This window comes from Myotis davidii, unplaced genomic scaffold (genome assembly GCF_000327345.1).
Source record: "Myotis davidii unplaced genomic scaffold, ASM32734v1 scaffold566, whole genome shotgun sequence".
Lineage (NCBI taxonomy): Eukaryota > Metazoa > Chordata > Mammalia > Chiroptera > Vespertilionidae > Myotis > Myotis davidii.
Genome location: NW_006296617.1, coordinates 788,445 through 800,873, shown reverse-complemented (window position 1 = coordinate 800,873; position 12,429 = coordinate 788,445). Strand labels below are relative to the sequence as shown.

Below are 12,429 nucleotides of genomic sequence, written 5' to 3'. Positions count from 1 at the left end.
GGCAAGGTCTGGAATCCCGGAGATTGTCGTCAGGAATGCACTGAATGCCTCGCAACCTCAAGGGCTCGAGGTTGGAATCCCGGCCTGAATTGTCCAAGGGAAACAGCTGACTAACAATGTCAGCTGGGCATATTTTGATACCTTCAACTTCGGCCCCATGTAGGAAGGGGCTGCACAAAGAGCTCTGTGACTGAAGAGCCCTAGGAATGGTACGCGAAGGCCTCCCAGCGCCTGCCAGGGCTGCCGCATTCTCCTCATAGCTAGCTAAAGTGGCTCCCAAAAGAGGTTTCCAGATCAGCCCCAGTGGGCACCATCAGAAGTGACTCCGGGGAAACTTCCAGCTGTGAAGGGCTAACAAAGCCAGGCAGTCTCTATTTGAATGTGAAAGACCCGCCTCAATCAAAGAAGCCCTTAAGCCATAAAACCCTTCACACCAAGGCCAAGTGTCACACTTGTAAGAGGGTGTGATTTATAAATTGACAGCACCCACAAAGCTGCTTTTGTGCTCCTCCCTTAGTTAACAATTTATCTCCCCCCACCAAACTCACGGCGCTATTCAGATAAGGCTTGACTGGGCCCCAAGAAGAAAGAAAGGAAGAAAGAAAAGGACCCAAGTTTTGGCCAAAACACCAATGTTCACTCAGGATAATTACGGTCCAGTGAATAGACACTAAAATTAGGGCTTAATAATTCCTCTGTATCACACTCACAGCATCCAACTATTCCAGTACAAACATAAAGAGCAAGAAAGAGAAAATCTTCAGCGAAGCCTCGCTGGAAACTTGAAGAGTTCCACTTCTGTGGTTTCTGCAGTCTCTTTTGTGGTTTCTGCGCTCTTAGAATCCCCCCTTTAGAGCAATTTTAACTCAATGCTCTGACCAGCTGTTTTTCTTTCTCAACATTTAAATCTACAAAGCAAAGAGTAAATATGGGCTTGGTCGTATCTTTCCTCTCAGTTCGACAAAACCAATTCTGACCACCTCACCTGGTTTTCCCCACCACAAGATTCCTTCTCAGATTCCACCGCCAACTAGAAACCAGCGTCTCTGATTGCCTTTCCACTCCTCTTCTTGGAAAATGAATTTAAGTTACCGCACCAATTCCAAGTAGAATCTAAGTATAAATTTAAAAGTATACACCTGATAACATTGGCCAACCTTGAGGCCTTTGTTCTTGAAAGATTTGGTGAAACCGAAACAAAACTTTAAAGAAACAAAACAATTCAAGTTTAAACTGTCTCCTGTCCACTTAGGACCTTACTAAATTGTCTATCAATTTCACCTTTCTTTAAAATAAAAAAAAAAAACAGACAAAACAAAAGTCTTTGGCTCTGGCTGGGTAGCTCAGTTGGTTGGAGGGTTGTCCAGATACACCAAGGTTGCGGGCTCCATCCCCAGTAAGGACACATATAAGAATCAACCAGCCCTAACTGGTTTGGCTCAGTGGGTAGAGCATCGACCTGCGGACTGAAGGGTCCCAGGTTCGATTCCGGTCAAGGGCATGTACCTTGGTTGCCAGCACATCCCCAGTCAGGGGTGTGCAGGAGGCAGCTGCCCTTTGTTCTCAAGGTAAGGTCTTGCTACGTATGGCCTGCAAAGCTTTTTGGTTTTTTAAAAAAATACATATTTTTATTGATTTCAGAGAGGAAGGGAGAGGGAGAGGGAGAGAGAAACATCAATGACAAGAGAAAATCATTGATTGGCTGCCTCCTGCACGCCCCACACTAGGGACTGAGCCCGAAACCTGGGCACGTGCCCCTAACTGGGAATCGAACTGTGATCTCCTGGTTCATAGGTCAATGCTCAACTACCGAGCCACATTTCTGATTGTCTTAAAAATCACACCCTAACTGGTGTGGCTCAGTGGATAGAGTGTCGGCCTGCGGATTCAACGGTCCCAGGTTTGATTCCAGTCAAGGGCATGTACCTTGGTTGCGGTCACATACCCAGTAGGGAGTGTGCAGGAGGCAGCTGATCGATGTTTCTCTCTCATCGGTGTTTCTAACTTTCTATCCCTCTCCCTTCCTCTCTGTAAAAATCAATAAAATATATTTTTTTAAAAAAATCACATCTGGCATCCTAGATCCACACATCCCCTCATCGCCCAGCTGGCTGGCACTAAGCAGCAGCTACCCCCCTTTAAATGGGACAAGCACTGACCCAGTCTACCCAGACTCTCCCTCCAAGCCCACCATGCTGGCTTCCCTCCTATGCCATTGTAACTGCCTGTTCCCACGAGGCTCAGTGTTCATGACCCTCCCCCCACAGTGCACATACCTTTTTGACCATAGTTGTCTCAGATGAATCCAGTTTTGCTCTCTTGGTATCAGGGCCATCTTCTACTCCCTGGCTAACCTTGGCAACTTTGGTCTTCTCCCTAGAGGGTGACAAGGGAGGGAATCCAGTTCTACTCTAGGAATCATGCCATTAGAACAAATAGAGCATTACCAGCTCACAGAATGGAATGTTGGTTAAGAGCCAAAGTTTTGGAGTCAAACAGATCTGGGTTCAAATCACAGGTTGGCCACCGAATACCTGACGAGCCAGTCACCCACTGTGTGGGAGTAACAACTGCTAACAAAAGATTCTTGTAAGAAGAGAAATAACATACATTTCTTAGCATACTGCCTAGTAAGCTCTCAATAAACTTTGTGAACGTACCACTTGAATCATGAATTACTCTAACTGAATCCCTCCCCTCTGCCATGGGGAACTCACATTAAAATAATCTGGACTGCTTCCCTCTATGACTTCTTTATCCATTTATAATGTGCCCAAAGAACTAGAGTTTCTAAAAGCCACAAAACGTTGCAGTTATGGGAGATCCTGAACATGTTTGTCCTTCCCCCACGTCCATTTTACAGGCAAGAAACCTGCAGACCAGAGAAATTTCAGTGACTTGCCTGAGAAGCTGAACTAAAAGTTCCTGACTTGGTAGGAAGCTCACCTGCACACAGCAGGGACCTCTTTACCTCTCAATCTTTACATCTCATCAGGGAGGCAGGGTGTCAGTGGTCAGAAAATTACAACCAAAAAAAACCCCAACTCGTGTAGCTTTACAACACTGGTACCATCTTTCATCTAGAAGCTACAAGTTCAAAACACGGCAGGTCCCATCATGTGAGAATCACCATGGTCTGCAACCGCAATGTTCAAAATGACAGGACAGGGCTGCTGGCTGCACAGAGCAGTCTTTGGACCTTGGAGCCTTTTATTTCCAAGGCAGGTTTTGGCTGAGTGTGCCTCCAGAGTGGCCCGTCTAACATATTTTGAACTAATTTTACTATCTCTCAACCTGAAAAGTTTGACCTGCTAAGCTGGACAAAAATGTTTACAATCCAAAGAAGCCTTCCCTAAAAGCGTGCTTCACCCCCTGAAATCCAGAGTGATCAAATCCCCAGGTGATGTACTTCAACTGCCTCGAACACTGCTTTCTTTAAGCTTTAAATTAGACCATCATTGTGGAAGGCAAGGTCCTCATCTCCTACAACGCTGAACACACAATCTATGTATCAGAAGCTGTTAATGAGCCGGCTTCCCAATGTTCTAAGTGTTATAGTAAAAGACTTTCCTTAATGGTTCATTTTCTAGCAGTGAGTGAAGTGACACTTTGAAAATGTTATATTCTCTCCTCCTCTCCCAACACTTACTCTACAAATTCATGCTCTCCAAGATTGGCAAATGTGTATCCGTGGTAGCCAAAAACATCTCCTGTAAAGAACTTGATGCTATTTTTGTGGCAGATCTGGTCAACTTTAATTATGACATCCCTGGAGCAGCAAGTCAGACATACCTGCAGAAAGAAAGAAATTGGCTGGGTGTGAGTTCCGCAAACCGTGAATCATTGTCCTGATGTCTAAATAAATCTTAATGAACAGTCTCACTAGGCATGTCTAGAGCCAGTTTCAAACTGGTACAACAGGTTCCTTGGATCCTATAGCTAGGAGACAAAAGAAAAGTTGCAGGTTTCAGTGCGTAGAAAATGTAAATTATGAGACGGTTACTTTCTGCAACCCAAATGAAATGTGTTTAACTAGAAAGTAAAAGCCATTTAATGAATTTGTTTCCCCTGATCCATGAACACATATAAACCACATTTCATGGTTTTCATGAAAAGAAAAAGACACTAATAACCAAAGTGTAAGTTATTTCTAAGTGATTAAATATATTAAAATCTGAATGAGCTACAACAAGGAGCAAAACCAGTTTTTAAAATTGACCCATAGTCACGTTTAAATACAAGGGCACTTTCCCCCCTTCTTTTGATGGATGTATTAAGATAAAAAAGATAGCCAAGTCCTGTTGAGATTATTTTTCCATGTGAAAACTTTATCTGAATTTAAGGACAAAAAAAAGGGGGGTTATAGACCAAGTGACCTTCCATTCAGACTTAGACAATGAACTGGTGATTCACTCAGAAGAATTATCAATGCTGCTCTGAGGCCTGTAGGTTCTATTCCAATAAGTTAAGGGATTGGAAATGGCTAAATTTCATGGCATAAAACATCATCTTTTCTGGAGAAGCTTTGTGATCACGGCCAAGAAGATAACTTCTGATGTAGACCTTTTTCATCTGAACATAGAAAGTTGGAGAATAAATTACAAAAGGATATTTTCATTTGATAGAACCTCTCTGCTGTTGTCTGGCAGGCAGACTGCTGAAATAACACTCATGGAGAAATACGTGCGTCTGGTGTCATTCAGAGGACACAGCCTCCCAAGGAAAAATCAAATCTAAAAAGGTGAGACAACCATGATTGAACGTGCAATCAAGTGACCAAATGGAAACATACAGAGTCACAAGTGGCCAAACCCAATTCCGGACCAGTCAAACATGGCCTGTGAGGCAGTCTCGCCTGCCCCGTGCACATGTGTTATACAAGCAACCGGCCCCACACTTCAGTTCTAACAAAGCTTCGAGTTGCTAGAAGGTTGAGGGACACCTACAATAAATCAAATGTGGTTGCTATGAATAAAGGAATGAAGAGAAGACCTTCATCCACATGGAAAATGTTCCAATATCTGGAGTTATAAAACAGAATGAATTAAAAAGAAAAAAAGGACAAAATGCACAGATGATCCATCATTTCAAGCCCATATTTGAACAGATGCGCATATGAAATATAACAGCGTGAAAAACAAACTACTCAACCCGAATTATAACCTCCCGTATAATGGGCCTTTCATTTAAAAAACAAGTAGATCATCTGTGACTATTTCACAATTTTTCAAGCTTCTCGCAGGGTACAAGGAACCATGTCTGAAAGGTCACAGGCACTGAAACAGAATTTAACTTAGCCTTTCACCTCTGCAGAGATTTGGCAGAGAAAACCAAGTGAGGTTGGATATGCCTCATTTGGCTTATGACTATAGTGATTTTGTCTAGATATCCATGGCAACATGGTCAAAGTGGCTGTGTGAGAGAGACAGACCAAGATCAGGTGTGCTCTTTTTAAAGACAAAACACAAGCTGTAGTTTGGTATTTCTAACCAAAAAAAATGACTCTGCTACAGAAATTAATCACCAACTTGTTAAGTTTTCAGGAGAAAACATTTGCAATAATATGTATCAAAGCCATGTGCAAAGATTCTGGAAGGAAGACAAACACCAAGGATGAAACCTGGTCTAGGGGGACATACGCTCAAGGAAGAAACCAAAAGACGGCAACTCACAGCTATAGCAGACCCAACATACTGGATCCACCGACCAACACATTCAATCTACTGAGGCAGTACAGTAAACCTACAGAACAGGACAGTTTATAAACCTACTTGGGAAAAAGCTCAGAATTCGAGGTTCTAATGCTTTAGTGTGCCTAGAACACACACCATTAGTGCTTTAATTTCCCCAGATCAGACACTCTCTATGAAACTTACAGCATCAAATTGAGTGAAAAATGACTCGGGCTTCTTTTCTATGTTCTCAGTGTCCACCTTCACTTCCACCATGGGGTTGAGATTCTGAGCTCGCTCCAAACAGGCTTCGGCCCTGTTTCGGCCAAGAGACCCAGGACGGATCAAGAACTGAGCTCCAAGGTCTTCTGGCGATACCTAGGAAGAAATTTTTCTTAAATACTTAAATTTGGAGAAAATCGTATCTCAAAGACAATGAACCTTTCCCTCTTAAAGGATAACTAAAATACCTACCATTTGATTACATTACTGTTCCTACAGGACTCTGCCTAATGCAGACGCCCTATACTCTTTCCTTCTGAGGCTTTGAAATAGACATTTAACTTTTACTGGGCATTGATGGTTAAAGAGCACCCCCTTGTGTTTATAAAGAAAATTCACACTAAACAGAAAAGTCCATGCTTTCTTCTTCCAACTTAGGTTTGTAACTGCTATCAAAATGATGTGATTATTAGTGGTAAGCATTTACCGGATACTTACCATGTGCCCCACTCTAAGCATTCAGAAAGAAACATAAGTAGTTTAAAGGATGAAGTCCCTTTCTACAGTGGTTTAAAATTAGACCAGTGCAAATTTCAGACACAACTGAGAATGCTTGAAATGAACTCTTAAATTCAATGAAAACTCAGAGGAGGAAAGGTGAGTAGGGACTGGAGCAGAGAGATGGTTTCACCCATAAGGCTGGATGTACCGCAGAGAGCCTCAAAGCCAGGTAACATAATCACATGACAGTTCCCACTGGGATTACAGACTCCATGTTGTTCACAAAGCATCTCTCCCCAAATCAAACATCTAATTTAACCATTAATCTCTAGATGTGACCTCGTCACCTTCACCAAGACTGGGTTCCCTCCTCCCCTCCTGCCAAGTCCTCACAGCACTACCTCACTACCTTTCCTTCAAGAAAATGAGCTGGTCCTTCTCCCATTCAAGGCCAGCCCTCTAACAGGATCCTTGACCCACCCCATCCCGCTTCAGAGATCTCATTATATTATGAGAAGCCATCCACCAGGGGTGGGAAACCTTTTTTCTGCCAAGGGCCATTTGGATATTTAGAACATCATTCATAGGCCACACAAAATTTTCAACTTAAACATTGGCTGGCTGTATTTGGTCAAACATTTAATTAATTCACCCCAATGCTTGGCAGAGCCAGACCAAATGATTTTGAGGGTTTTATATGGCCCACAGGCCAGACCCCTGCTATACACCATAGTGGCTAAGGGCAAGGCTCTGAAATAATTCAGGCAGGATTCAAATCTTTTGTTCAAATGTGACTAACCACTTACTGTGTGACCTTGAGTAAGTATGAGGGAATCACAGGTCAAATGCAGATGTTAATAAAAACAATGCACTTACTGATTACTCCAATACTAATTATTACTATCCATGCTCTCCTCCCTTGGCCTCTCAGACCCTGGCTCTCCTCCTCCCTCCACAGGCAGTCCAGCCTCTACATCGGTCCCAAGATTCCATCTCAGAATCACTCATCTTTTCACTCTGTATACCAACCATAAACCAACTCAATGCTTCTTTTAATTTCTACCAGAATTTCCTGGTATTTCTTAAATCACTCTTTTTTTTTTAAATATATTTTATTGATTTTTTACAGAGAGGAAGGGAGAGGGATAGAGAGTTAGAAACATCGATGAGAGAGAAGCATCGGTCAGCTGCCTCCTGCACACCTCCCACTGGGGATGTGCCCGCAACCAAGGTACATGCCTTTGACAGGAATCAAACCCGGGACCCTTGAGTCCGCCAGCCGACGCTCTATCCACTGAGCCAAACTGGTCAGGGCTCTTAAATCACTCTTACCCATATAGATTTCTTCCTGATCTGAGCCTTGTATTAAACTAACTGCCCACCAGATACTTCCTCCTACGTATCCCACAGGCCCTTCATATTTGACTCTTGTATTTGTCTCGGTTGATAAGCCCATCAAACTGCCCATCCAGTCATCCACCAGAAACCTGGTGCTCAAATCCTTGGTATTTCTTTGATAGCCGTCATCTGCTAAGGTTGCTAAGAGCATGGCTCTGCCAGGAGTCAGACTGACTGAGTCATTGTCTCCCACTAACTAGTGTGACCTTGAGTGGGCCAGTCCTTCACTTCCTTTTCTCAGTTTTCTTACAGGTAAAATAGGGATGATGAACTCTACAAGTCAGAGTTTTGCGGACTGAATGACACTATAGCCCAGCTGTGGACAAACTACGGCCCGTTTGAAATGAATAAAACTAAAAAAAAAAAAAAAAAAAAAAAGGCCGTACCCTTTTATGTAATGATGTTTACTTTGAATTTATATTAGTTCACACAAACACTCCATCCATGCTTTTGTTCCGGCCCTCCGGTCCAGTTTAAGTACCCATTGTGGCCCTCGAGTCAAAGAGTTTGCCCACCCCTGCTATAGCCACAACTCTTAGGACAGTGTCCAGCACCTTCAGTTAAGTGTCCACTGTTGCAAGATATTCTTTGTTTTTCCTTACGAGCTCATATACAATCCTATCAATTCTACTAAGTTTTTCTCACCTCTGTGTGCTTCCTGCCCTATCACCAATACCATCACTCATATCCTTTTCATCTCACCCAAACGACTAAAGCAACCTTCTAAGTGGTCTTTTACTCTTTATCTTGTGCCAACCATAATAGATACAGTAATTAGTCATCTACCCGAAGTCCAAAGCTGACCAGGTCACTCCTCCCCACATTGGAAACTCCTCAATGAACCCTTATCACCCAGGGGTGTAAGTAAAAGCTCACAAGGGGGCTTGCCAGCAGGCTCTTCAGGACGTGGACCTTACCTGCAACCTGGTCCCACCTCCCACCATTTTGAGCTTCACACTCTAAACCAGGGGTCCTCAAACTTTTTAAACAGGGGACAAGTTCACTGTCCCTCAGACCGTTGGAGGGCCGGACTATAGTTTAAAAAAAAAAAAAAACTATGAAAAAATTCCTATGCACACTGCACATATCTTATTTTGAAGTAAAAAAACAAAACGGGAACAAACACAATATTTGTATTTGCATGTGGCCCATGGGCCGTAGTTTGAGGACCCCTGCTCTAAACATTCCACACTGCTTTCTATAGTCTATTTCTCCCCTGCTGTTTTGTGCCACTGCTAATGGCACCTGCCTGAAATACAGACCCTCGACTTGATCAATCTCTACTTGTTCTTTAATACTCAGCTCAGATCAGAACTCCAGGAAGACTTTTATGTCCCGCTATCACAACCTGAGTCAGGGAGCCCACTCTGGTTTCTGGGGAAAAATTGAGAATGGGAACCAAATACCTATAATACTTCAGGGTAGCAGAAGGGGATCTTGGATGCTTACTGATGTAAACAAAATGAAAACCTCTAAGGGGCAGAAAATAACATCCTCATTTTATAGATGAGCAAACTGAGTCTCTGAAAGGTTAATCCTTCGCTCACCTTGAGGAGGGAGGATCTGAACTCAAGTCTGCATGATTCCAAGGCTTTTGCACTGTGTAGCACTGTCGCCTGGGATTTTTCTCGTCGCGGGGAGGGGGGAAGAAATGGGGGATATAAGCAAATTGCAAGAGGGCAGAGGAACCACAGTGTTTGTGGGCTATTAGATTTATGACATGGGGGTCAGGGAGGGTAACTTGACTAGGACCAGGTTACATGAAGCCGGAAGTTCTCTACCCTCCCTGACTGTCAGGCTCACCTGGAGACCTTTTATTTTAAAACTAGAGGCCCGCTGCACGAAGAGATTCATGCAATAGGCCTTCCCTTTCCCTGGCTGCCGGCACCGGTTTTCCTCTGGCACCCGGGACCCAGGCCTTCGCTCCGGCCCGGAGCCTTCAGTCTTCGCTCCGCCACTTTGCCCCTAGGTATGCAAATTAACCATCTTTTTGGGTTAACTTGCATACTCTCCTGATTGGCTGGTGAGTATAGCAGAGGGACGGTTAATTTACATGTTTGTCTATTATTAGTAAGATAACTCCCCAAAGATTCTAAAGCACAGATGGGACTGAGAGCCTCTGTGTGAAGCCTTGAAACCAGTCAGGAGTCAGGCCCTGCACTGGAAGGCAGCAGAAGGCACTCCAAGTCCTCAAAGTGAAGAGGCAGGGATGACAATCAGCCTGGTCACTTCAACACTGGGTGGCCTTCATCACTGGACTGAGGCAGTGACAGGACCATAGCACACACCCCTCGCTGTTAGATCATCGTTCCCCATTCTTGGATTTCTCCAACCAGATGAGGAAGTCAGCATCCCGTGTGGTTTCATTTATTCCACACCAAGGCCTCCAAGTTTAGGAACCATCCTTCCTTGAGTCTCTAACTCTTAACTTCTCTCAACATTACACATTAGTCTAGATGAGGTGTTCCTGCCTCTAGGGGGCACTGTGGTTGGGGAGATGTCAGAGCAGCAGGTCCTCAGACTATTAAATAACCTGAAAGTTTGCTTCCTGGAATTTTCCTTCCTTAGGTTTTATTTTTATTTATTTTCTTAACCTTCATCTGAGGATATTTTTCCATTGATTTTTAGAGAGAGTAGAAGAGAGAGGGAAAGACAGAGAGAAATATCGATGTGAGAGAAACACATCAATTGATTATCACCCCGACCAGGGCCCAGGCTGGGGAGGAGCCTGCAACCAAGGTATGTGTCCTTGACCAGTATCGAACCCAGGACCCTTTGGTCTGCAGGCCAACGTTCTATCCACTGAGCAAAACCGGCTAGGGCTTAAAAGGTTATAAATTCAAGTCAAAAATCAATATATGACTGTGATATTAAGAAAGCCAAAACACGCCCTAGCTGGTTTGGCTCAGTGGATAGAGTGTCAGCCTGTGGACTGAAGGGTCGCAGGTTCAACTTCAGTCAAGGGCACTGTGCCTGGGTTGTGGGCTCGATCCCCAGGAGGGGACGTGCATGAGGCAGCCAATCAATGATTCTCTCTCATCACTGATGTTTCTCTGTCTCCCTCTCCCTTCCTCTCTGAAATCAATAAAAATATATTATTAATTAAAAAAAAAGAAAGCCAACTCATGTTTCTTTTCATATTGCAGTAAAATTTTTGAAAATTAATGATTGCAGTCCTGGCCATGTGGCTCAATTGATTGAAGCATCATCCAGTGCACAAAAAGGCTGAAGATTCCATTCCCAGCCAGGGCACATACCAAGGTTTTGGGTCAATTCCGTCAGGGAGTGTACAGGGGGCAAACGATCAGTGTTTCTCTCTCACATCATGTTTCTCTCTCTCTCTCCCTTCCTCTTGCTAAAAGCAATAAAAACAGTGCTAGCTGGTTTGGCTCAGTGAAAAGAGCATTGGCCTGTGGACTAAAGGGTCCCAGATTCCATTCCAGTCAAGGGCACATGCCCAAGTTGCAGACTTGATCCCCAGTAGGGGGCATACAGGAGGCAGCCAATAATTCTCTCTCATCATTGATGTTTCCACCTCTCTTTCCCCCTTCCTGCCTCTCGAAAGTCAATTTAAAAAAATATTTCTTAAAAAAATCAATAAAAACATATAATTGGGTAAGGATTAAAAAAAGGTATTCGAAAAAAAGTAAAATAAAAAACTCATTAACATTTATTTTTGTCCATAGAGGCTATACCTCACACTGCACTAGTTATATAGTGTGACAGGACCCCTCTTCATTGCCCACAAATTATAGGATGGGACAACACAGTCTTTAAAGTATTTTACCTAAAAAGACATGATTCCTGGAATTTGCTTTAAAATACTGTCAAGCCCTGACTGGTTTGGCTCAGTGGATAGAGCATTAGCCTGCGGACTGAAAGGTCCCAGGTTCGATTCCCGTCAAGGGCATGTACCTTGGTTGCAGGTATATCCCCAGTAGGGGGTGTGCAGGAGGCAGCTAATTGAGGTTTCTCTCTCATCGATGTTTGTATCTCTCTATCCCTCTCCCTTTCTCTCTGTAAAAAATCAATAAAATATATATATAAAATAAAATACTGTCAAAAGCCCAGCCTGTGTGGCTCAGTGGTTGAATGTCAACCTATGAACCAGGAGGCATAGGTTTGATTCCCAGTGAGGCACATGCCCGGATTACTGGTTCAATCTCCAGTATGGGACATGCAGGAGGTGATCAATGATTCTCTCATCATTGATGTTTCTGTCTGTCTCTTCCTCTCCCTACCTCTCTGAAAGCAGTACAAATATTTTTAAAATATATATATGTAATAAAATAACATACTGTCAAAAAATAGAGTGAAAGATACTAGTAAATTTCTTTAAAAATCAACAAAATATTGTTATCTGGAGAAGCCAGGTAGATGGGATGTCAAATATTATTCTCTCTACTTTTATACATATTTGAAAATTTCTATTTAAAAAAACTAAAATGCCACTGAGGCATGAGAATGTAGAGTAAGAAGCGGTTATTTTTAGTTTAGTTTTGTTTTTTTAAATATATATTTTTTATTGATTTTTTACAGAGAGGAAGGGAGAGAGATAGAGAGTTAGAAACATCGATGAGAGAGAAACATCGATCAGCTGCCTCCTGCACATCTCCTACTAGGGATGTGCTCGCAA

General features: G+C 43.1%; 1 protein-coding gene across 1 annotated transcript in view; it reads right to left on the bottom strand.

Annotated features, from left to right (window-relative positions):
• The window catches only part of SAE1 (SUMO1 activating enzyme subunit 1), a 78,065-nt gene that overhangs the window by 47,530 nt on the left and 18,106 nt on the right, over nt 1-12,429 (bottom strand). Inside the window, exons 3-5 of the mRNA XM_006772027.2 lie at nt 5,877-6,050; nt 3,650-3,792; nt 2,277-2,376 (exon numbers count right to left, since the gene is read on the bottom strand). Coding sequence (XP_006772090.1) covers nt 2,277-2,376; nt 3,650-3,792; nt 5,877-6,050 — 417 coding nt within the window. The remainder of the gene's footprint in view (nt 1-2,276; nt 2,377-3,649; nt 3,793-5,876; nt 6,051-12,429) is intronic.